The sequence below is a fragment of the Amphiura filiformis genome, chromosome 7 (genome assembly GCF_039555335.1).
Source record: "Amphiura filiformis chromosome 7, Afil_fr2py, whole genome shotgun sequence".
In the NCBI taxonomy this organism is placed as follows: domain Eukaryota; kingdom Metazoa; phylum Echinodermata; class Ophiuroidea; order Amphilepidida; family Amphiuridae; genus Amphiura; species Amphiura filiformis.
In genome coordinates, this window is record NC_092634.1 from 23981729 (window position 1) to 24009045 (window position 27317).

The window sequence follows — 27317 nt, forward strand, 5'->3', positions numbered from 1 at the left end:
GTACTAGACCATTTAAATTTATCATCCCACCAATCCTGTTCTGATCCAACACCTATCTATCAATGAGAAAAATCTCTCTGGGCAGGGCAGTCACTGGGGATGTGGATGTGTTGTGTTTTATGCATGGAATGATATGAATTGTTAAAAAAGGAATGCAAAGCAGTCTAACTGTGAGGGAGGGTTGAACTTGAAACAAACTTTCAGCCATTCCACAAAGACATTCCTCATTGTTGTTCATCAATAACCATTAACCAGTGTGCTTACATTATCCTTTCAGATGTGTCTGTAAGTGACCATGAGAAGCTGGCTGATTGGTGCAAGGACAATGATATCAGTCTTGTGGTAATTGGTCCAGAGGTACCACTGGCTGAAGGGGTAAGACATATGAGATATTGAGTAATACAATGATATCAGTCAGTCTTGTGGTAATTGGTCCAGAGGTACCACTGGCTGAAGGGGTAAGACACATGAGATATTGAGTAATACAATGATATCAGTCTTGTAGTAATTGGTCCAGAGGTACCGCTTGCTGAATGGGTAAGACACATATTGAGTACCGTAATATAATAAAATGTTACGACATTTAGCAGTTTCAAAGTGGACTGCAGGCTGTAACTATTGCACTGAGAGTGGATATAACAGGTCAACTTGACTTGGATAATTTATGAAGTCTTAGATTTTTAAGTATTAGGGGAGACAATCAAGTGAGGCCAAGCTGCCAATTGTTGAGGCATAGAACTTATGAAATGGGTGACACTTTAGATTAATGTACATGGGCTCTTGTGTCTGCTCTACTGTCTGTTCAATTAGCTTAGATTCTTGAATTTTTAAGATATTTGAAAAAATAAAAAATTGTGGTCAAAGTCATCAAAGAAAAGTGTTAGCACAGCCTTAGACCTAACATGATTTATACTTTTCAAATTCTAAAGTTCAATTTAAAACCCCATTTCTTTTCAATTTTGGTCTTTTCCGCGATATTTTTATAAAAAAGTAGAACGCGGGTACCATAAACTTTTTGAATCAATCCATTTAGAGCAATGGGGACGAATGTCAACTCATAATGCGATGAGATAGTATTTATTCGACCATCCGCATCAGGAAGTATTGTCCAACAAAATAGCTATTTGCCAGTAGGCCTACGTGAGTATGCCTAAATTGTGTTGAAACCCTACTGTTGAAACATTACGTTATTATTTATGAACTAAGGTTGTCTAAAATAGGCCCAGCTAATGTAAATACATTCCTTGTGTATTTATTTATTTGTGTATTTATTTATTTATTTATTTATTTATTTATTTATTTATTTATTTATTTATTTATTTATTTATTTATTTATTTATTTATTTTTTTTGTGCGAATGGGTCTGAGAAGGTGTAGACCTATAGGCCTATTATAAAACTACACATTTATTTTCAATTTGTTATTTTGTTTTGTTTGTTGAATACAAACTATGAGAAAGACATTTGGAAACAAAAGAACTTTTGTACAAGAAAATATTATTTAAAACAATAAGAAAACAATAAGTTACAGAAAACAATTCTTGTAAAGTCACTGTATCTGAAAATGTCAAGTGAATGCTGATATTCTTGGGAATGAATGATGGTATTAAACAAAACTAAATTTACATTGTAAACCAGTTGAAATAAGAACGAAATCCATGATTTTAATGTCATTGTTTAGGAAATAAATAATGCTCAGAATAATGTTATTCATAAAACGTAATCGCTTATATAATTTCGTGTAACAAAAACCGGTGGACCATCATCAACTATAGAACCTATCCAATAACGGAACGGTATAACAATTGAAATGGCAAGACAGATTGGTGGACAGATTGCTTTGCTAAATTGGATAGGGTCTATGCCCTAAGTTGAGAATGGACCATCCCACTCGATTGGTAAAAAGGTCGCGAACCCTTTTGGTGGACCCAAGTAACTGCCTAAAATGAGGCAAAATTGAAAAGAAATGGGGTTTTTACTTGAACTTTGGAATTTGAAAAGTATAAATCACGTTAGGTCTAAGGCTGTGCTAACACTTTTCTTTGATAACTTTGGCCACAATTTTTTATTTTTTCAAATATCTTAAAAATTCAAGAATCTAAGCTAATTGAACAGACAGTAATATCCGATGAAGTATTATAGGTAAGCTTTTATACAGGGTGTATCAAATGATTGCTACCCATTAATATCCAGTGTGTATGGCCAAGAATGCCACATCAAAATGCAGTAAAACTTCCACCTTATTTGTAGATATTATGTTATTATAAGGTCATAAAACTATCAATTGTAGTTGTTTCAAGAGTATCTAATGTTGAATTTGGAAGAAGCAGATGTTTCGTTAGACAACAAAGATCATTTTGATACACCCTGTAAGGCCTTTGTTCTAACATTTTGACCAAGTTAGCATCACTAAACCCCTTTTACTTCTTTGATCCATACAGGTAGTAGATGTTCTTGCAGCCAGAAACATTGCTTGTTTTGGTCCAACAAAAGCTGCTGCGGAAATTGAAGCCAGCAAAGCTTTCTCCAAAGACTTCATGGATAGACACAATATTCCAACAGCACGCTGGAAATCCTTTACAGAGGCAAAGTCTGCATGCGATCACATCAACAGCGCCCCCTATAAAGCATTGGTTGTGAAAGCAAGTGGCCTGGCTGCTGGGAAAGGTGTAATCGTAGCGAAGGACAAAGAGGAAGCTTGTGCAGCAGTCAATGACATTTTACAGGTATGTGTGAAACTGTTCATTAGTGTGCCGGCAAAAACCTGTTTTTGCCAGCAAAGTGGCAAAAACTGGCAAGACCTGTTTTTTGCCTGGTTTAAGGGGGTACTACACCCCTGCCCAATTTTGTGCCTATTTTTGCATTTTTCTCAAAAATTATAGCGCACTGGGGACAAGTAAGATATGTATATTATAGGCAAGGACTACAACTACTGCACTGGAAATTTTATTTCAGCACAGACAACAGTTGTGGAGTTACAGTCAAAAATGAGGGAAAACCAATATTTGATCAATAAATCAATAACTAATTGCTTTGAGTTGCTGAATTTTCAGTACAGTAGTTGTAGTCCTTGCCCCTATAATATATAATTATATCTTACATGTGCTATAATTTTTGAGAAAAATGCAAAAATAGGCACAAAATTGGCCAGGGGTGTAGTACCCCCTTAAACCAGCAAAAATGGCAAAAACTGTTAAAAACCCTAATATAGTCAGTCAGATATTAAAAGTAACACAGAAAGTTCATACAAGTACAAAGTAACACAAAAATTATTGAACAATTTTTGTCTCATCAAGTCCTGAAAATGAAATTTTGAATTTGATATGATGCATTTCAGTTAATGCACTAGTGAGCAATAATATGTTACTTATAATTATGAAATCTGACCTTGTTACACTTAGGAAATTATTTTTGTTAGTTAGTAATTTGTTTTGAAATGAAAAAAGTGTAAAATTTTTGCCATTTTTTCACTTGTGGCAAAAACCTGCAAACCATGGTGTGAGACTGACAAAGTAAATAAATTAAAAATATAGAAAGAATCTTCAAGTTTTGGACATACTGACATTTGAATAATAGCAACATATCTGTGATCTTGTGTTATTAGGTGTCAAGGAAATCCATCCCATCTTTGCATAATGTAATCCCATGTTATCCCATCTTTGTCTGCCCCATGCTTGTCTATTGGCTGGCTAGTTTATTATACATATAGTAAACCAGTGTGCACTGAAGCAAGATAGGATCTGGCTAGGTCAGAGCTCATCCACTTTTCTTGGAATTAATATTTATAACATGATGCAACAATAGGCATTAGTCCTTGAAACACTCATAATGTATGCATGGTTAAATCATGGAGCTTGTTAAAAACATGATGGGTTACTGTTTGTATTATTAAACTACAAAAAAGTATAGGTTATTTTAAGGTTTATCCTTAGTGTAAGAGAGCACAAAATATTAATAGGATTAGAGTTAGGGTTAAGATTTAGGGTTAGGTAGGATTAGTGTTAAGGTTAGGGTTAGGATTAGAGTTGGATTTGTTTGGTATTCTCTTACACGAAGGATACACCTATTTTAATAAAATGTCATTAATGTCATTAAGATATTTTGTGTTGCAGTTCTACATGTTATAAAAGACATTATGTCTAAAAGTTCTCTTATTAGTCTTATTAATTTTGAGTAATGATATTTCTAATTTGCCATTATTTTAACCATGACACTATCAAAATAACATTTACCTCAATACTGGCTTTAACATTTAACCCAATACTGGCTTTAAAATTTAAGAAATTCCTGGAGCTAATATCAGAATCAGAAAAGTACAATCCAGGATGTCTTAAAATAATCCCATAACAACTGGCCATTTATAAGAATTTGGCACAATAGAATAGTACAATAGACAGGGTTAAACCACAACCTTGGAAAAAATGCTGCACATTTTGAGTCAGTATAATTGCGCATTATAACAACCTCAAATTCTAAAAGTTTTCACTAAAATTTAAGAATCCTTAATGATCTGCAACACAATCCTTGTTAAAAAAAGTATACGAAATAGACCGTCACAAAAAATTGCAAGAAAATATAGAAGAAAAATAATTTAAATATGATATTGCAAATTCAAACTTTTTGTCGAAAAAAATCAAACATTTTTGAAAAACAAATGCGCAAATAAGAAATTTTTAAAAAGTGGCGTGTGCATTCTGCTCTCAAAAATGGTGCATTTTCCCTATGCTTAGGTATAGGAAGAATTGTTGAATGTTATTTTAATTCAAAAGTAGATAGATAAATGCTGAGGACTAGTGAGATTGAATGTACCCCACCATCAGCCAGTCTATGAATTCTTAACCCCAACCCTGCCGGCTGATTTGGGTATGGGGTATTCTCAGGTGGGATTTTGTGGGACATGATGGAATAAGGGTTAATGTTTAACCCAGATTTATTTGGAGGAAAAGTTATCATTGAAGATAATTTGTTTTCAAACTCATCAATGTTAATTAAGTTCTTTGAATGTTACCTGGTTTATAGTTGTTTTTGTTTTCAAATATTTTTTGTTGTATTTAGGTTAAGCGTTTTGGAGCTGCTGGTGAGACGGTGGTTGTTGAGGAATTATTAGAAGGGGAAGAATTCTCAGTAAGTAGTATTGCAACTAATAATAATACTGTATCTCAGTTTACATTGTATAATGAAAGGTAACATTGCAAACATAATACATCATGGCCACCAAAGTCGATTTTGATTCACAATAATCTCTTTACAACAAAGTGGGAGAATAATTCACAAATTTTCACTGAAATTCTAATCCTGTGTGAGGAAATTGTTTCAACTTATAGAGCTATTCCAGTTTAAATCTAAACACCCCCTATGGAAGACATGATCTTTATCTCTTACACAGGGAATGTAAATTTTAAATGGAATCACCCATTCAGGTAATTGCATTTAAAATTTACACCCCTTTTGTGGGAGATTAATGTCATGTCTTCCATAGGGTGTGTATGGATTTCAACTGGAATAGTACATTTTATCCATACCTGGAAAAATTGTAGAATCCAGGAAACTCCTTGAAGGGAAATGTTGGCATATGGAAGGAAATTTGCTTCCTCAATAAGAAATACAGTACATGAGAAATATTTCTACTTGTGTGAAAAATGTGGCTAATCATCCATGGAAATGAACATTGAATTTACCTTTTTGGTACATTCCATTATTAAACCTTTGCGGGTAGACCTGTGATGTTTTAACGCCAATACGCACTTTGTTACTGCGCAGTGCGCACTTCACGGCTTTGAAATGTGCAGCAATAATCTTCGCTAAACAATATGTACATTGACGTGACGTCAAATGACGACATCTCAGGTATGCCCGCAAAGGCTTATTGGATTTATCAAAAAGGTCAATCCTATGGCTCTGTATAACCAATAAACAGAGGTAGAACAAATTAATACAATGTATGTGATATTTTTCCATTTAAGGTACTTGCATTCAGTGATGGGACCAATATAGCACCAATGCTACCGGCACAGGATCACAAACGGCTACAAGATGGGGACCAGGGACCTAACACAGGAGGCATGGGAGCTTACTGCCCATGTCCACAGGTAAGACAGCCGTGAAATTAAAAGCTTATGCCTGCTTGGAAACGAAACTCTTTTGAACACTAGATTTGTTAGTGACTTGTTTCACATGATGATACAAATGTCCATTTGCGATATATCTCTCCACATGGAACCGACAGGAATGGTATATGCCAAGTATGAAAACAATGCAAGGGTGTGCCATTGTTCTAGTCACAGACATTCACAAAGGATTTGGCTCGAGTAAAATTATAGTAGAAATTTTCATTTGAATGAACACAGCTGTACACGATCCTCCTGCGATCATATCTGTGTGTATTGCAAAATACAATGCAAACGCACAACCCTTGGGATACATAATCAATCACAAGTGGGTTGGCATGGTTGGATTTACTTTCGCGTCACACACACATACGGGCGTTCATTACACAGTTTAGCAGCTGTGTTCATTCAAATGAAATTTCAACTATTTTGCTGTTGAGCAAAAGAGTAAGTGAAATTACTGACCCTTTGGTGTTTGACCATTGGCATTAGAGGTTTTTATGAAAAACTTGATTGATTAAATGGTTTTAGCTCAAAAATGTAATGGCAAATTGATACGCTGATAGGCAAATTGTTAAACACATCATCTGGTCCAAGCTGGAACAGCTGACCAGTTGATAAAAAAGGTTAAGTGCAAGTCCTGGATTGCACTCTGCTGATCTCTACTAAATTTCATCTTTGACATTTAAAAGATATATCTCATACAAGTGTATGAATTTAAGAATTTTGTTTTGGTCGCTTTGTAGGTTGATGCGGATATTTTATCACGAATTCATAAGGAAGTTTTACAACAGACAGTTGATGGCATGAAACAAGATGGCAAACCATATGTTGGTGAGTAACAACAACATTATTTTGGGATATAGTGTATGTATTACTGACACACATATTGACTGTAATAATTTGAAGATAGCAAGGAGGGATACTATTATAGCTTGCCGAGAAGAATGGTACTCTCTTGCCCATGATGAGCGTACACAGGGTAAACACAAAAGTGGGATTCTGATAGGCTGATTCAATGATAACAATGGACCAGTAATCTGATTGACCTATTATGCGTCAAAGCTTTGTTTGTCACAAACACAAAGCCTGGCCTATGTTGCTCATTAACATGGCATGTGCGTCATCAGAGCACGAGAGTGCTGTACTTCTCTGGAAACTAGCGTAGCTGAGATTAGAATAGAAGGATCTGGTCTAAAGATCTGGGACGAGAGTACATGTACTGGAGAACTGTTAGGACATATTTGTTGCTTTCCAAGAGAATAAACAGTTCACCTCTGAATATTGCTGACTTTGATAGATGTACATACTTTTCAAAAATAATAAAGACATCTTTACTAATTCGCCTTACCTGCTGTGATTACTTCATCAATAATATTCCAATTCCCATGCTCTGTTTTGTAGGTGTATTATATGCTGGCTTGATGCTAACTCAAGATGGCGCCAAAGTCCTTGAGTTCAACTGCCGATTCGGTGACCCAGAGACTCAGGTGATTTTACCTCTTCTGAAGAGTGACCTCTACCACACAATGAAGGCATGCGTCAATGGGGAACTTTCCTCTACAATGCCTTGTTTTCATGAGGATAAGAGTGCTGTGGCTATAGTGCTTGCCAGTGGTGGATATCCAGCATCTTATAAGAAGGGATATGAAATAACAGGTTCGTAGACAAAGCTGTAGCACACCACTCTTCGCCATACATACATTCTCCCAGCCACATTTCCCTAACATAATATGAGATTAAAAAAAGAAAGAATAAAATTTATTTCGGCAGAGGCGCCGGCAGGACTCGAACTCACGCTGCACTGTCCACAAGGACTTGTTGGTGACAATGTGAAAATTTAAACATATAATCGCAACTTCATTACTTCAACATACCACGTGACAAGCAAAGACAGAAAACGTACCATATTTTGGAATTTTATTTGTTTAAAAACATTAATATGTATTAATAGCGCTCAATTGTTGATAACTGCGTGTTCTATATACAGAAATCTGACAATAAATGAGGCTATACACGCACAATAGTATATTGATTTTGACTCACACGTGCGCTACTCGCCGTATACTAAAAGCATAGATTATCAATGTGGCATGGCCTACCATTTTTCTTGTAGCTTCTTGTATACACATCGATGTTTTTATCATTCATACAATAAATCCACATTACCATTAAAACGAAACAGTAATCTTTGGCGGGGTCTAATGTAATTTTTACATGGAATTTTCAAGGTTTTTTCTATCGCCATTCTCGCTCAATTAAATGGCGTATTTAAAATTGAAATAAAATTCTCTGCCTCATAAACGACATCAAATGTGCCACAATTGGGTATCATGAATCGTTATATATGATGTGCAGTTAATATTCATATTTTCTTTTATACAGAGGATGCTTCAGTTTTGACAGGAAAAATATTTTCTTGAAAACCCTCTCACTCGGTTATTTCAAAAAAAGGTAACCACGCTTCCCTAGAATGTGCAATAAATTAGCATTAAAAATTTTCTTATTTTAACAGCATTCTAGAAACTCGTGCAGTATGTCGAAATGTGGTGTAAAGCTGTAGCTGAACAAATTGTTTGGAGAATGCTGGAACAGTGTAGATGACAATGAAATAGGCTGTTCCAGATAAATTCTGCCTCCCCCTTCATGAAAGACATGTGAAAAAGAACAATTCTTGTTGGAATTAAGAATAGGTCTGGAATTCCGGCGGGCATTTTTAGCACAGATTTTGGCAGAAATGGTTTGGAAGGCAGAAAAATGGCTGCTTAAAGTAACAAAAAAATGTTTAAAATTAAAAGCATTAACATAACCCATGGGCTTTTAACAGTACTTGTCGCTATTCGGGAGGATTTATATTACATGTAAAAGAGATATAGAGCTCGCAGATGTATGATCTTGTGCACATGTACCATGCACGATACATGACATTATGAGCCCACTACACATGCTCATGATGATTGCAATGCATTGAAGTTGGATTTTACGTAATTAAACCTGGGTTCTCCAACAACATGCAGTCAATGGAAGGTGGGGAAGAACAAATTTCTAAAAATTTGAAAGCCATTCGAGAACAACTGAAGCAGTACTAGACATGTTAACATTCATTTGAATACTTGTAGATATCAGTCTTTTAAGGAAAATGTGCTCTTGTATCATAAACTGAATAAAGAAATGAGAAAAACAATATAGAAACAAATACCAACACAAGCACTACGAAAAAGTCTTAAATTTACAGTGTGACATTTTCTTACAGCCTTTGAAGCCAATAAGTATTATTTTTCTTTCCAGGTCTTGACACGGTACAGAAAGAATTAAACCAAGTGATTTTCCATGCTGGTACCGCAATGAAAGATGGCAAAGTCGTCACTTCAGGTGGACGTGTTCTTGCCAATGTTGCCATGGCAGCCGACTTGCCGACAGCAGCTGCTGAGGCTCTCAAGGAGCAGAGACAATAAAGTTTGAGGCGCTTTCTTTAGGCGAGACATTGCTAAGCGAGGATGCAAGTACCTGAACAGGTGTGTGGATGAAGAGGAGGGTCCTAAAAAAATGAAACTTGATAGATAATGGGATGTTTGATAAAAATATTTAGACTAAAGTTAATTTGTTATTGCTTCTGTGATCTTAGCTGTGGGCCAAGCATACACGAGTGTACACATAAACAATCATGCTGATTTTTTGATCAACGCACTTGACAACAAGTCGGTTGCCCCATTGGTTGTCAGCGCAGCGTGTAGTAGGCGACCTTGTCACTTCGCAATTCACTAGTGCATACCTGGACCACGGAAGTAATAAAAAATTAACTTTAGTAATAGTTTAATTCACCTCTTGCATGGTTACGCCATATTGGGTAGAGCCTAAAACTAGCAACAGACATGAAAGGAAGAATTATGTAACTTTGGACAATTTCATGTGACAGGTTCAATTCCCATTGAAGTATGCTGTCAGTTTGAGACTCTACCCTAAAATTTGATACAGTGCAAGGAGTGAATACAATGTGCTTCTAGTGAAGAACTGTTGCACACTGTTGATGGGTAACAGAGTACTAACCACACCAATCTTTACTAAGTGGGTTATGCAGGGTAATGACATGTAACTTTCCCAGTGGAAATGTACTATTAAATGGCTAAAGGGGTACTACACCCCTGGCCAATTTTGTGCCTATTTTTGCATTTTTCTCAAAAATTATAGCGCATTGGTGACAGGTAAGATATGTATATTATAGGGGCAAAGACTACAACTACTGCACTGAAAATTCAGCAACTCAAGGCAAGTAGTTATTGATTTATTGATCAAATATTGTTTCCCTCATTTTTGACTGCAACTGCACAACTGTTGTCTGTGCTGAAATAAACTTTCCAGTGCAGTAGTTGTAGTCCTTGCCCCTATAATATACATATCTTACTTTTCCCCCATCACACCAGGGGTGAGAATTTGCAACCTTTTCAGGGGATTTCGGACTTTTCAGTCCTGTTCTTTTGTGTATAGAAGAATATGGCATTGAACATTTTCAGACTTTTGGGTGGGGGTGGAGTAAGGAGGATAGTCATAGATGAAGATTTATTTAACAAATGTTTTGTAAGATGCAATCTTGCCATAAGAGATAAATCGTTATAAATACAACACACTTCATTGCATTGTGTATTCGTATGTGTTAGATTAAGAGCCATATTTTTGTAGAAAAAACAGTTTATTTTCGGAATAAGTTTATATTTTGTTTATGTTTTAAGTAATTAACTTATATTTTAGAGTTCCATTAAAATGGGTATTTATGTCACTTTTATGAACAGTATTAGTTAGGTCATTCCTAATCCAACCAATGTTTTGATCAATATCTGATATTGAAGGTGTAAATGAACAAACAAATATACAAACAAAGGAGACAGACAGGATTTATCAAAGCCAGGATTTGGCCATGAAATTGCTGGATATTTTTCAGGATCAAACTAGATTGTCCCTAGTTTATATCAGTCACCCAATACACAAATACTACACTTGGCATAGGTGCTGCGTCCAACTGTGCATATATGCCTTAGGATCAAATTAGACTCCTGTATAGTGGCTTTGAAAAGAGCTGTTTATATTATACTTTGTTCAAAAATTATTTGTGTCTAATATGTCCCCTTTACTCTCATGTTAATTAACAGGTTTAGTTTTACCTGTACGTGGATGTGGTACATGAACATATTATGTTACTTTAACCAATTGGCACTGTTGAATTGGATTAAAATGATGTCAGACGTTTAAAGGCCACTATAAATATCTGGAAAACACATTAAGTTAGGAGCTGTGTAAAGTTTGTTGGTATAGAGGTGAACAATAACTAAACATTGGCTTGATTATATTTTAAGCCTACTTAATTGGGTTACCCTTGAAAGTTTGCCTGGTCAACCCAGTCCCTCTTTAAGCACCGCATCCATGTTCAGAATAATTCTCCTGTCAATTCACAAAAGGTGGCACCAGTCACACAGTACCTAAACCTTCGGATAAATGTAATTAACAGAAATGAAATTAAGCTTGAATGTTCACTTATGTACCTAATGATTAGCATAGCTTATGTGAAGATGAATGTTGTTGTAATTTGATCAACATAAAAAGTTTCAAATAAAGGCATGGCTCAAATAGAAATGAATATGAAGTGTGTTGTATTTAATTAAGAGGTCTCTTGTCCTGTATGGTTGCATCACTTAAGTCTGACCTATTCATCAATTGTGACACAATCTGGTCCATGGGGGCCAAAGGAGGCATTTTTGACAATTGAGTTACGTTACTGTAATTATTACATTATACATACAATAGGCTATCATTTACTGAAAACGCTAAAGGTCTACCATACTTGGTTATGATGTTTTTTTGATGTCTATCCTATGTATTTTATTGTTTTATTACTCCATATTTTTACCTTTATTTCAATTTCAAATTTGCTGCCTTTGGCCCCCATGGACCAGATTGTGTCACAATTGGAAGCAGCCTCTGTGCTACCTTTCCAAAGAGGGGGTAAAAGCTGACAAATGTAACTTGCAGATTTATCCAGGGCCATAAAAATAATCTGGAATCTGATGTAATTTTAGTATAAAAACGACTGAGGAAAACAACAAATTTTTAGGGGGTGGGGGTGATATCACATAGCCTATTCTCTGGACAAGCTTCCATAGATGTTTGTCTGCTCACAAGCACTTGTCAATTTTCAGGATTTGGCTGTGTACCTGTGTTAACATTTCTGGACAATGTTATAAATAAGAGGCTTACATTATACAAATATTGACTGCTATGAGGGGCATGAAGAAATTTAGGCCCAAGGTGATCTCAAAACCATGATTATGCCCGAGGCGTAGCCAAGGGGCATAGTCATGGTTTTGAGATCACCGCGGGCCTATAATTTTAACCATGCTCAGAATAAAAAGCAGTCAATATTTATTTTATATACCAAATCTTAAGATTCTTGTCATCTGTTTGGTTAAAAGCATCGATTTTGGGAAGAGAAACTAATATTTTCAATGTGAAAACGGCACAGATTACAATCTGTGATTTCCGCGTAATTATAGCGTGCGAAAACATTGCGTGCGTAGTATCATTTTACGCTGGGAACAAAGCACACGCAGAACTATGCCCGGGGAATAGTTAACCAATCAGATGGCGGGAATCTTTAGATGAGGTATATAATGTACACTGGAACATTTCATATTAAAATGTCCTAGTGTGTGATGTGTGGTTCTTCTTTCCCCCGTAGTATGAAAATGTTAGTGAAAGAGATACTTTTGGAATGGGCACACAGAACATGTCGCCACAATTTCTTCTTATTGTCCGTAAGTGCTTTATTGCATTTCCCCTTCACTGTACAAAGAGCAGCCATATCAAAAGGCCTGCAATGGGGACAATTGATTGTGCATTGATTTGCATTTACTACTAAAAGTTAGTAAAAAAAGAAATGATAATGGTTTACACATTTTAAAAGTGTTATACCTATCATCAGGTGTGTGTGCATAGTGCAAGCATTAAATAAGTCTTGTGTTATATTCATTTGTTCAGAATAGTATAATACCTTACACAATCATATAACATAACTAATGAGTGAATGTTCTTAGTCATCCAGTAGTTTCAAACCAGACATCATCAGGCAACTGACTCGCAGGGCTGGTCACGTGATAGACGGCTAGGTATCATCCCGATGGCCCGGTCCCATGCATGAGATAATAACGCATGCATTTGGGAACGCATTGAGCAACCATCACTGAACAAGAAAGGGGGGACTCCGCATCAACTTATCTCATGCATGGGACCGGGCCATTGGGACGATACCTAGCCGTATATCACGTGAGCAGCCCAGCGGGTCAGTTGCCTGATGACGTCTGGTGGTTCCAGACGCAACGTAGCAAAGTTGCAAAAAAAGTAAGTTCCAGTATTAGATTAATTCCAAAACTCCATATAACATAACATGAAGGTCAGTTTTAGCATCCTCAAACAAAATCAGTCACAATAAGACACATCAGGGGTGTGAGTGTTTTTCTCTTCAGTTGATTTCTGCTTTTCTTGTTGCCAAATGTCAGTCTTTTAAGAAAATGTGTTGTATCATAAACTGAATTAAGAACAATAGAAAAGTATATTTGGCATTTTTACTCACAATTTTAGCATGCATGCAGCACAGCTGCAGAGAAAGACTAATTTTACCACCGAACTCAAGGCCAAATGAAGAATAGGCCAGGGTATGTTGGCAATGTGCAATTTTGAATCAAAATATAATTTTGTGTGTAATTTCTCCCTGCTCAGATTCAAGAGACCTCGATTGACCTATGCAGACTGTGGTGTTGACATAGCAGCAGGCAACTCCTTAGTGGATGCCATTAAACCATTGGCAGCACAGACAGCACGTATAGGATGCGATGCATCTCTTGGTGGGTTTGGGGGCGTATTTGATGTGAAAGCGGCTGGATACCAGGATCCGATATTAGTGTCTGGTACAGATGGTGTAGGAACTAAACTCAAGGTTAGTTAGCGGATGTTGTCAATCATCCAGATAGTAATTAAATTTGTGACATGATCTGGTCCATGGAGGCCAAAGGCGGCAAATATGAAATTGAGTAAAAAAAATATACTGCAAAACAAAATTGAAATCACAAAACTTTGTATACAGTAATAATTAAAGTAAAACTCAATTTTCAAAAATACCTCCTTTGGCCTCCATGGACCAGGTCGTGTCACATTTTCAATTTTTCATAAATCTAATCAACCGGCCTCACTTATTTTGGAGTATCTACAGACGGGAGTTTCATCTTTTTGAATGCAGCTACATTTCTTAAAAGCCCACTGCTTGTGATGTTATGTAACTGTAAATTTTGTAAACTTTACAATCTTATTCAATCCTTTTTGTAATCAACAGGTTGTGAACCCCTGATATATGATGTCGCATAATGTAAAAAGAACATGCAGGGTGTTTGTGTGTGTGAGGGGGTTTGTAAAAAATGGGTTCAAAATGTTAACTGTGTCTGATTTTTAGTAAAGTAAAGTGGCTTGTATAGTAATGGAAACGTGTGCCAAAGTACCCAGGTTAAGATGTTTGAACTTCCAAAACAGTCTTTATGTAATAGCACTGTCAGAGAGATGTCAACTTGGTTGACCCCCTTGCCCTATCAAGACCCAAGAAACTTAACCCCCTGGACACTGCTGGTCATCTAACAGTATTTATGATTGGTTGATAACTTGAAATACTCATTGCTATTGCCAATTATGATTAGGCTCTAAACTATTTATGGTCAAACTGGCATTTGCAGATGATCTTATTAATGCCCTACTTGATTGGTTCAAAATTGGACACAATATTCATATTGGCCAATCGGCAGGTAGTTCACATAGTAAGTATTATTTGTGTTTTCCTTACAGATAGCACAATCCATTGGTATCCACAATACAATTGGTATAGATTTGGTTGCTATGTGTGTCAATGATATCCTTGCAAACGGTGCTGAGGCTCTCTTCTTCTTGGACTACTTTGCCTGTGGTAAACTGGACGTTAGTGTAGCTAGAGATGTAGTAAGTGGCGTGGCGGACGGTTGTAAGCAGGCTGGCTGTGCCCTGTTAGGTAAGTCATGTAGGCTCTATCAAAATGATTGGTACCCATTAGTTTCCTATGATTATGGACAAGGCTGCCACCCCAAAAGTGCATAGAGGTCAACAGTTATGCTGTTAACTACATAGGATGCTCATAGGGTCCACGTTTGTCGGTGAAAAAGTGAAGGGTTGTGTATGTCACAAAAAAGTGGGTTTGAACTTACTCAGTTTGCTCATGATTAACTTGAGCTTGCCTTAAAAATTTTGTGGGTCTTGCTGCAAAGGTAATTCTAAATGTAGGGTAATTAGGGCAAAACATGTGTATCTGCAAATGGAGCTGAATGGTTTTTGTTTTGTGTTCACAGGTGGTGAGACAGCAGAGATGCCAGGCATGTACGCACCAGGAGACTACGATTTAGCTGGTTTCTCTGTGGGCGCTGTAGAACGTGGACAGATGCTGCCACGTATGGATGACATCATACCTGGGGATGTTGTGATTGGTGTAGCATCATCTGGTATCCATAGCAACGGATATAGCTTGGTGAGGGCGGTTGTACAGAGAGCAGGACTGAATTACGAGTCTGAATGCCCCTATGCACCTGGAAAATCATTAGGTAATAAATAGTTTAGTGGTTCTTATTTTTGGAAAATGATTTGTGTACGGGGTGTATGTGCATAAAACTTTTGAGCTGTGGACTTCATTTAGGGTAATTATTAGAAAATATTCCAAATATAGCACTGATTTGTTGATACATGATTGTAACATACCCATTTTATAAATAGGGCATGTTCCACACAATCGGAACGGTGTATTGATACTCCCTAATCTCATACTGACATAAACTTACACACTTTGTAAATGGGTAGTTGCAACTATTCCATGCCTGACGGTATCGGTAAATTGGCCACTGTTCAAGCCAGGTCTATTATTATCAACACTAAACAATAATTAGTTACAATGTGGCATGATTACAATTTTATCACAGAATAGTATGTTCAAGGTCACACTTTACTAGAATCAAAATTAATTCTCACAAAATAATGCACCTGGCGAAAAGCAAGAAGGAATAATTTGATTCTTCTAAACTTACTTCAGAATGTCCATGACTTGTGAAGAATAGATTGTTATTCATGCAATCCCATTTTAGGGACCGATCGTTATTTACGGCAGGGGGTAATGGGCATTTTGGAGGAAATATCGACAAAAAATTTGTGTTTCCCCCTCGCGGATTCCCCCTTGTTTTCCTGAATTTCTCCATTTAAAACTTAACAATCCCCCCTCCTGGTTCACCAAAAAATGTTGGGTTCCCCGCTCAAGACCCCCCAAAATTCGGGTTCCCCCCTCAAAATGCCCATTCCCCCTGTTGTTAATAACGATTGCTCCCTTAGGAGTCATTGTGAGAATAGACCTTTTTGATACCATAAGCGTTTGCAGATAGACGCTAATGCGCACATCATTACTGCACACTTCATGGCTTTAAAATGTGTGGTAATGATGTTCACAAAACAATGTGCACATCGGCGTCACATCAAATGACGACATCTGAGGTCTACTCGCAAAGGCTTATGGGATTCACTGAAAAGATCAGAAATTGCCCTTCATTGATTCTTGATATTTGCATTGCAGGTGAAGAATTACTGACACCAACCAAGATATACTCCAAGACTCTATTGCCAGCAGTCAACTCAGTCAAAGTCAAAGCCTACGCACACATCACAGGCGGAGGCCTGATAGAAAACATCCCTAGAATACTTCCAAAGCACATAGCTGTCCAATTAGAAGCCAGCAAATGGACCATACCACCTGTGTTTGGGTGGGTTTCAAGTTGTGGAGGGGTTGGGGAAGAAGAGATGGCAAGAACTTTTAACTGTGGTGTAGGTGCTGCTTTGATTGTGAAAGGATCGGAGGGTGATAATGTGATTGCTGCTATTGAAGCGTTAGGGGAGAAAGCTTGGACCATTGGCAAAGTTGTGGATAAATCACAAGTATCAGGTAAGATCAATTGTATGTTTAAAAAAATTGTATATGGTTCTACTTGCAATTATTTTTAGCGCTTGGTGGCACTGATGTGCATATTTGTCTTTGCCCAATGCCTTTGAAAATGAGTGCCTCAGAAAATGTGCATTTCAGCACATGTCTTGTAAGCATTTCAAATGCAATTCATTCATTCATTCAATCTATCTTTATTCTGGTAAGCTCTTTCAATACATAAGTACTGATCTCCCAAGAGGTCCAGATCAGACAATATATACAATTACATGTAGAAAAATAATTAAAATGTGCAGAATACTATAATACAAAATGATGATATGGGAATGATACAGTAATGTACATTGTATAATACAAGCATGAAAAAAGTTTTACCCAATTCAGGTCTTCCATCATTTGGTCAATTGGAGTTCTGATGTCAGCATGGAGGAGCATATACGAGCAAGCTTGTTCTGCAAGACCTGGAGCTCATGATGATGATAAGCATTGAAATTATTCCATACAGAGCTACAATAGTCAAAATGAGGGAAGACTAGAGCTTTAGCGAGCATGTTCACAGTACTAGGTGGAAGATAATTCTTGACTCTACCAATTACACCAATACGTTTAGATACATTAGATGACATATAATTTACATGTTCACTCCAAGATAAGTTTGGATCAAATACAACACCTAAATATTTATATTTATTTACAATTTCTATGCTCTCGTGTCCATAGCTAAGAGATATGTCCTTAAATGTACTTAATTTCTGACTAGAGCCAAAGAGCATGATCTTAGTCTTCTTAATGTTTAAAGTGAGTTTATTAGACTTGAACTATCTAGCTATCATATCAAGGTTACTCTTGAGATCAGTCTGCAATATTGTTGGATCTGGTGAACTAACTAATAGAGTTGTATCATCTGCATTACGCACTTACAATTAACAGAATCCGGTAATGAATTAACAAAAATAATAAATAACAGAGGACCCAATATTGATCCTTGTGGTATCCCTAATCATTGATTAGGTCAAATAAGTATTTCTCAAAGAATAATGATGACATTTTGCGTTAATTGCAGGTCCACACCAAGTTTGTATTCAAGGTCTTTCCCAAGCATTAGAGAGAGCTTGGAGTGTAACCAGTGGAATTCAACAGGGTCAACTCACAAATGGTGCAAACAAGTTACGAGTTGCAGTTCTTATATCAGGCACAGGTATGTTGAATTTTGTGAAGTGCAAACTTCTATCCAGAGCTTGATCAATATAACGTTAGGGGTGAATTATTGCCATATTTTCCAATATAAACCATGTAGTATTAGTGTTTACACCAAACTGACAACAGGGATGAGGTTGTTGGGAAAACTTTGACACCAGGTAATAGCCAATAAAGTAGCATGATTTGCTCGGCGAAAATTATTTTTTGTTACTGTGTGCTGTGCATCTTACTATAAATAGGGGAATGATGTATGTGTGTGTGTGGCATATGTAAAAGGCTCCGTCAGTTGGGATCCAAATGTCGCCAAATTCATACGGGAGATCGAGGAATATACGGGAAATGGACTGGACTTTATTTGGTTGAAATCGGTCAAGAATTGGCTGCAAAAACAGTGAAAATATGGGTAAAAGCGGGGTTTTTGTTATGAAAAACTGCAGCTGGCAGGCAGCGCGTCGGCGCGCGTGCGTAATGCGCACTACGCCAATGCGTGCGTAATGCGCACTACACCAATGCGCGCGTAAACGAAGCAGAGCCACGCGACTTGCGAGCCAGAGACCAGTGGACATGATAATACAGAAAGAAGGAAAAATAAATAAAAAATTAAGGACAAAAAGGTAACGGATGAACACTTCCGCATACACGCTATGAGAGGACGCAAGAAATATGGGAAAAAGATGTGTGTTGTATAAACAACATGAAGCGGTACTATGAAGAAAAATGAAATTAAAATGACAAAAGAGGTATACGAGTAATAGGCCAACGGGTTAAAGTAACTAAATGAAAGGGAACGAAACAAAGAAGGAAAGAAACTAATCAGGAAATGTACCGGTAAAAAAAAAAAACATAAAGGGAACAGAATTAAATAAAAAAGCAGCAAATAAAAAAAGAAGGTAAAAGGGAAATGTAATAAAGAGACAGATTTATATAAATAAAATATACCTTTCAATGATTCTACCTGTTCAGTATTTCTTCCTGTTATAGTGAACGCTCACATTTACCGTACTCATCTAGCGGGGACCCGCGCGAAGCGTGGATATCCCGCTAGTATCAATAAATTGCCAACTTGCGCTCGCGTCAGTTCACATAAGCGCATGCCAGTCACATTATGCAACGCACAACTAGCGTAAGTGTTAAGTGCATGCATTCTGTGCTGTTAGGAGTCTCATTTTTGTCAACAATTATAATCCGAATAAACTACTAGAGATCCAAGTCTTAAGTAAATTTTCTGACATCTGTCAGTTTTGCTCAGATGATTCTGTACTAAAGATAAGGTAAAGTTACATTTTCAAGGTAATTTTCAGCTATTTTAAAATTGTTGGCAACACTGATAGGCATCCTTTGTATACAGCCCTTAAATTCTGTATTCTTTGGAAACATTTGCAGACGACAGTTGGGCATGCCCATTACAATGTGAGGATGTCACAAAACCATGGGTATCAAATGATATGATGTCACTCATACAAAAGAGAAAAACAATGTACCGTGCAACAAAGAGAGCTCCGGAAAACGTCCAGCTAGCCGGAGAATACCGCAAATTTAGAAATCAAGTCACAAATCAACTGCGACAAGCTAAGCTTACATATACGTCAAATTCCATTGCTGTGTCTAGTAAAATGGGTAAGATCTGAAAGTGCAATTTGTCTTCAGTGTTTCTAGTGACTAAATACCTGACCTTTTCATGAAAGTAGTGACACTTTCTAATTAAATTGTTTTGTTAACAATCACTATATTGGACTAATCACAAGTACACATAAAAAGTTTCATTTGTAACTTGCGTCATCATCAGAATCAGTTAATGATATTATGATAACTCACTTTTGTGATCTTTTAAGTTAATTGTCTTCTTGATTATTTTATCCTCACATTGGTCAGTGTACATGTCATCACAATTAAATGAGGATGTTCCAATTGGCGATATGCTGCCCACTTTCCCCTATTTAAATGGAGAATTTGATAGTGATAGAAACCTCGGACATATAGTGAGTGATTTGATGTTTCAAATTAACAAGGGAAACATTAATTCAGATTAGGGATTAAAAAATTGGACCATCCTCCTTTGACACCACAATTGCACTTTCATTTCTCATCCATGTACGTTCACACAAGAAAATTTGGAATAATTCTGGTATACCCTGTACACAAGTATAACCCTTATCCTAACCCTAACCCCAACCCTAACCCTAAAAAAGAAAAAAAGAAAAGAAAAGTGCAGTGATTTATAGTGCGCTACGCACAGGCACAACGCCTAGACGTTGATCCACAAGTGTGCGCAGGGTAAACCAGAATTGTACCGAAAATTTATTCAAAACTAATCTTCACTAGTTATTAATTAAACATGTATTCACATCAAATTTAATAATGATCAATCAAATGAAGTCATTTTGCAGTAATGATCTTAATCAAATGAAGCATGCATTCACATTACATTTGATTATTCAATTGCTTAATTATATGAAGCTCTTCAGCTTCATGAAGATCAAATAAAGAGATGTGCTTTTACATTGCAAAAATCTCATTTTAATCTCCATCGAAAGAAGCAATTTCTCTGGTGTGAATAGGATCCATCCATCGGCACCATGAAAATTTATGTCATCGTACACTATTTTTAACTTGGATAAAAAGTTGGATGATTATACTCATTTGAAAGTAAAGATAATAGGTAATTCATAATATATGATGAAGTAATGTAATAGGTAATTCATAATATATGTTTTAACAATCCTTGATATTGCATTGTGCAGTATCTGGGGTCGATTTCACTAACATTTGTGATGTGTCCTTTAGCCCATTGTAAGTCAAACCTATCATTAGGATTCCATAGAATTTATATGTTAGAGCTGTGCTGGCTTTGGACTTACACAGTGTTGCAACTGTTGGTGAAATCAACCCATGTTATACTTTAGCAATGAATATAAGTTAATCAGTGTCACACTGTAAGATAATTCATATTTTGTATATTTTTTGTTTATTACTTTCATAAAACAGGTACAAATCTTCAGGCATTGATAGACCACACAAAAGACCCAGCTGTGTGTAGTCATGCAGAGATATCATTGGTCATATCTAACATACCGGGTGTACAGGGACTAGAGAGAGCTGAGAAAGCGGGCATACCTACTCAGGTACAGCAAATATAATACTGTTATCCGAGGCATTTTTCGATGTTTTTTTTTCGTGGAATTTTGTGAGAGACAACATGAAAATGGTTAGCCTGTGGAAATGAAAGGCACTGGAGTGCTTATTGATCAGTAGACTAATCCTATTGTAAATTCTGTGCATGGAATTGACCCTTTGCAAGGATTAACCGTTTTAATGAAGTTCTCCCTGCAAACGCATGCGTATCAAGTGTAATTTTGTTTTTGATAATTTTCTGGCAATACGGCAGAAGGCATTTGCAAAATTTGGTAATTAAAACTAAGTGCTATGCAGATGTCTGAGACAAACTTCCTTTTTTTTTAGGCCTTATTATTTCAGTGGTCCTTTATATAGTCATCTCAAACGAGGCTCCATCCCAAAGTGTGTGTGCGTACAGCTTTCACAGAGGTGACATATCTAATGTGTATCACAGGCTGTGGTATATTGTTCGGTGCTAATGGAGGGTCACAAAGCCCCACCTATGTCGCTCATTAACAGGGTATGCATGTATACCACAGCAAGACGAGGCAGTTTTTTCCAAGAGCTAGTGCAGTCCAAATCACCTCAAAGCAGGGTTTCAAGCACATGGGGAAAATGTTGTACATGTTCATAATTCTTTAATTTCCCATTCTTTTTTCATTGACGTTGTAGTGAAAATGGCATGATTTCTCTCATTTTTTTAGGTGATTCCACACAAAGGGCTGAAACGAGTGACCTTTGACATGAAAGTTCATGATGCTCTTGAAGCAGCTGGTATCCAGTTTGTATGTTTAGCAGGATTTATGCGTATATTAAGTGGCGAGTTTGTCAACAATTGGAGAGGGCGCCTTATCAATATCCACCCATCGCTGCTCCCGTCTTTCAAAGGAATGAACGCACACAAGCTTGTACTGGAGGCTGGTGTGAGGCTGACAGGCTGCAGTGTACATTATGTTGTGGTAGGTTCACAAAATATATTTTCTTTGAAAAACTATTTTGGACCACAAATGGGGAGAGCTTTCCCAAAATGTGTGTTACTTGATTGCTTTACTGGGTTTAACATTAAAGGGCAGGTCTATAGCAAAAACAATATCATATCATTGGCAAGCTAATATTATGAGGACAATGAAAATGACTCCTTTTTGAGAAAATAAGACGTTTAAAATTAAGCGGTGAGCCTTCGAACGAGACAGATTTGGCAGAACGGGGGGAGAACATGTACGCTTCAAACGGGGGAAGAACACGTACGAGGCTGAACTTTACCCACACAATTTCTCCTTTTCAGGAGAAATCGCACAAAAAAATTGCAACAAGTGTCAACTTGTAATGTAATAATTATTCTCTTGAATAGAGATAAACTTGTTTTTGCTATAGACCTGCCCTTTAAGTCATATGGGAATTAATATCTTATCAAAAAGAGTATTGTTTTCTCTTCTCTTTGAACAAGTTCATTAGGAATGTTAATTTCAACTGGATTTTATTCATTTTGAACAATGCCTGGTAAAACAAAGATTTTTACTCACATTTTAGTTACATTTCACCACTAGTGGTTTTATCATCACACTTGTAACTCAACACATCAGACTGTTTCCTTTTATGGGCAACAGGAACGGCGGTTGAGGGCGTGATCTGAGAGTACTAAATTAAGAGAGGCGCTACTTCGATCGCTAAAATGAGGACAGCGTGAGCTCAGTACCTGCGTAAGAGTCTGTTCGACAAAGGTGATTGTGAATATGTAATGATATGAATGAGACGTAGCTACGAAAAAGATGATTGACAGTGCCGTATATGGTTCATTGGGCGGAGCCATTATGCCCATATTAGGCTATTGTTGTGCAGATGTCACGCTCTGCGAACGGTACAAAAAGGTGACTGATAGATCTATTACGGATTGGCAGCAGACAGATTGCGCTGTCCTCTGACCCTGACTGTCTGTCACGTAGACAGACCATGACCTGGGTAAACCCGTACAAAGCAGGGGATGCGACTGTTACACAGGTCTTGTCTTCGGAATCGGTATAGGCAATTTGTACAGAGTGTCGCTAGCCTGGCGTGATCCAAATGTCTTCTTTGAGCCACCTTTTAGTCTTATCAGCTTCACGATCAATGACTTCCAAATTGATTTGGAGCAATTTGTAGAGGCCACAAGATCAGTGATTTATACACGTAAATGGTGTGGATTCAAATTTCTCCACCTCTTTTGGTTGGTGCTCTCCAAAGGGACAACCAGTTTCACCAATGTAGGAACTGGAGAAGTCACTGCAGTGGATCTCATAAATAACCTCCACTTTTTGTTGAGGGAGAAGTTTGTCCTTTTGGTGAACGAGCATCTTTGACCAACTCATCACGTCTTCAATGGTGGTTCCTGTTGCCCATAAATTATAAAAGGAAACAGTCTCATACTGATATGATGAGTTTACAATGTGATGAAACCACTATTGTAATGTTGAAACATCCCTAAAATTGTGAGTAATAATCTTTGTTTTTACCAGGAATTGTTTAAAATGAACAAAATCCACAATATTGTTTTCTGTAATTGTCATTTAAAATAAAACATCTTTTCTTGGGGAAATACTGGCTTTTAAAATATAGCTACATAGTCAGTTGTGAATGATGAACAAAAAATAATGCTGGTCACTGATTGGGGTTTTGAGTTTTTCAAAGAGGCATAGGCTTTATTATTCTAAATTTGTGAAAAAAATGGTTTTGAAATACTCATACAGTATATAGAAACACCTATTGAATTCTAATGAGATTATTACTCAAAGCGGAAAACTTGTTCACCTGAGAGCTTTCGGAAAGTATCACTTGTTCATTCTGTTGATGGACTGGTAAATGATGCTTGTTGCTGGTCAGAGACTGTGACTTGTGGCATAGTATGGAGTTGCAAGTTTGAATTCTAATGAAACTGCCAAGCTTTAATTAGGAGGATAAGCTCTGATTTCATCATCAGCTTTGACTTTTCAAGTTGGAAAAGCCATTGGATACTGATGAAAGCTTTACTTCCGAATTTCCTGTGGAAACTCAACGTCTTGTGATTAACTGATATTAAAGACTAATACATCTTACCCAATATATCATTTAATGTTGCAGGAGGAAGTTGATGCTGGTGCCATCTTGGTGCAAGAGTCTGTACCTGTCTATCCGGGGGACACAGAATCAACCCTACAGGAAAGAGTCAAAACAGCTGAACACAAGGCCTATCCACAAGCGTTAGAATTGGTTGCTAGGGGTGAGGCTAAAATGGGGCATGATGGGAAGGTTATCTGGAAAGGATTAGAAGAAACCGACTGAATGGATTTCAACTCTTGATGTGATGTGAAGAAATGTATGGATATAGCTTTATCTACCAAGAATAAGATCAAATGAAGCGTTCAGGTGCAACCCATGATATACACCATGTGTGTGTTGTATGACTTTCATCTATATATATTGTTACGGCTAGGTTATAGTCTGCCGTTTTTGTGGACGTCTGTTGCAGACAACAAGGCAGCAGTTGGATATATTGGGCTATTCCAGTTGAAATCCACACTACCCCTGTGGAAAATTTTGGAAATATCTTCCACAGAGAGAGTATGTTTTTCAAATGTAATTGGTCAGGGTTAATCATTTTGAAACTCATACTCACCCTGTTTTATGGCTTTACCTATATCTTCCACAACTGGAGTGAGTATTACAAATGGAAGTTACCTAATTATCTATTCTATATTAGCCACTTGCACGGTTCGCCATTATGCACTATGTGCGGGGAGAGCCTCGAACTGGCAGCATACATGATGGGGAATTGAACCAGTCATATAACATTCTGTGTAAGGTTACGTAATTCTTCCTTTCATGTATGCTGCCAGTTCGAGGCTCTCCCGCATATAGTGCATAATGTGAACTGCAAGTGGCTTGAATCCCTCTGTGGAAGACTTTAGCTAAATCTTCCACAGGGGTAGTGTGCATTTTAAATGGAATAGCCCATTGTGTTTTGCACCTGAACTCTTCAGATGTGATATAATCTGCTCCATGAGGGGCAAAGGAGGCAATTTTGAAAATTGAGTTACTATTATTACCTTATACAAACATAAGGCTATCATATACTGAAAACACCAAAGGTCTAGCATACTTTGTTCACAAGTTTTGTGATATCTATTTTCTTATGTATTTTATTGTTTTTGTACTCCGTATTTTTGCTATTATCTCAATTTCAAATTTGCCTCCATGGATCAGAGTGTGTCAGAAATATTTATTTTCAATATTTTTCATTTGCTGAAATAACTTGTTATTTATCTATTATTTGTCATTTGCTGAAATAACTTGTTATTTATGTATTAGTTTGAAAGATCAAGGTACAAAAATATTTTATATTGCAAAATAGTGGAGAAGAAACCCTATATCTTTTAATATGTCAAAAATCTTGTTTTGCCAAGTTTTGGACCACATTTTAATTTCCATTTGTCCAAAATCATTCTTTCATGTCATGGGGTAATAATAAAACAATTATGCCAGGTGTATTTGGTAATTCAGAACAGGGTGCATTGTGGGTGAAATATGAGATGTTATACAGGATACAATCACACAATCCTCCCATAGATGGCCGTGGGAATAAACTTTGATCAGAAACTTTTTCATTTTCCTAACGCTGGCTCTTCTAAAGTAGATTTAAACAATCTTTGTTTGTTATATGCATCTGTGGGGACACTCTGCCCCAACAATTAGTAAAAAAAAAAAAAGTTTTTTTTTGTTAAAAAGCGCAACGTTCGTCAGAATTGAAATACTGTGTGAATCCAGCAGTGATACCTCCCAGCCTTTTACCCACAATTCACTGTTCTGAATTACCAAACTACACATATTGACATCAAATAGTATTTCAAAAAACGCGATCTAATCATATGGACCCCTAGACAAATAGGCTATTAAGTTTAAACAAGCATGACCCTAAACAAGGTTTTGCCTTTAACAGGTTGATTATGTAAAGCCTACTCTAACATGGTAGTGAAACATTATGCAAGTCTTCAATAGTATTCAATATTTATACCAATTGTGAGAATGGTAATACTCACAAAATAGTACTACAGTGGAAGCTCTGATAATACAAGCTTGATTTTCAGGTCCCTGGCACTGAATCCCTTCTTAATATGTGATGGATAAGACAAAATCCTGATAAGACAAACTAAATTTTGTGGCCCCACAAATTTCGTATTAGAGAGTTTCCCTGTACTACCAAATGTTGTTTCATTTCTGAAATATGGACAAATTATTTTTGCATTTATTTATTTAACTACAAACATAATGTACTAAGATGCAGTGTCAACTTGAAAATTTAAAATAACTGCAATAATTTTTTCAGATGACAGTTAAATCCAAGTACTTCACATTGATGTTCACAACATCAAAAACAAAAACACAAAACAGGTTTTCAGTTTCTTCAGTCAGATTAGAGATTCATATAAAGAAGGATAAGGGAAGTTGAACTGTTCCTTTTTGTTGTAATTTCAAATTAACACATATATTGCCTCGTTTTTCTTGCCTTTAGTATGATGCAGATATTTTTCTTTGCTTTCAAAATCCACAGGGTTTGTGTTGTTACTGTGCTCTTTTGTCCCACCAATTTTCTTGTCAGCCCACATTTCATACATTGTATTGAAATTCCATACCTGCAAAAAAAAACCTTATGCAAATGTATTATAAGTATTAATAATTTATATACCTAAACCATTTCTTGTTGGTGCCAGTAAGTATATAGTATTACGTTTTGTCAAAATTCTGATTTTTACACAATTGTAATGTACACTAATGAACTAACATTGCTGTATTTGTGACAAATGTCGCAGTAGGTTGTTTCATTCATATTATCAAAATATCAGTTGAACGCTTACG

The 27317-nt window shown here is 36.6% G+C and overlaps 1 protein-coding gene across 1 annotated transcript in view; it reads left to right on the forward strand.

Annotated features, from left to right (window-relative positions):
• The window catches only part of LOC140156921 (trifunctional purine biosynthetic protein adenosine-3-like), a 32045-nt gene extending 6892 nt beyond the window's left edge, over positions 1-25153 (forward strand). The window contains 18 exon segments of the mRNA XM_072179962.1: positions 278-375; positions 2441-2725; positions 5055-5123; positions 5963-6088; positions 6853-6940; positions 7511-7765; positions 9395-9538; positions 9541-9564; positions 9567-9621; positions 13871-14087; positions 14981-15179; positions 15514-15762; positions 16776-17141; positions 18202-18336; positions 19722-19955; positions 21324-21460; positions 22157-22411; positions 24546-25153. Coding sequence (XP_072036063.1) covers positions 278-375; positions 2441-2725; positions 5055-5123; positions 5963-6088; positions 6853-6940; positions 7511-7765; positions 9395-9538; positions 9541-9564; positions 9567-9621; positions 13871-14087; positions 14981-15179; positions 15514-15762; positions 16776-17141; positions 18202-18336; positions 19722-19955; positions 21324-21460; positions 22157-22411; positions 24546-24746 — 3137 coding nt within the window. The 3' untranslated portion in view covers positions 24747-25153.
• Positions 25154-27317: the final 2164 nt, after the last annotated feature.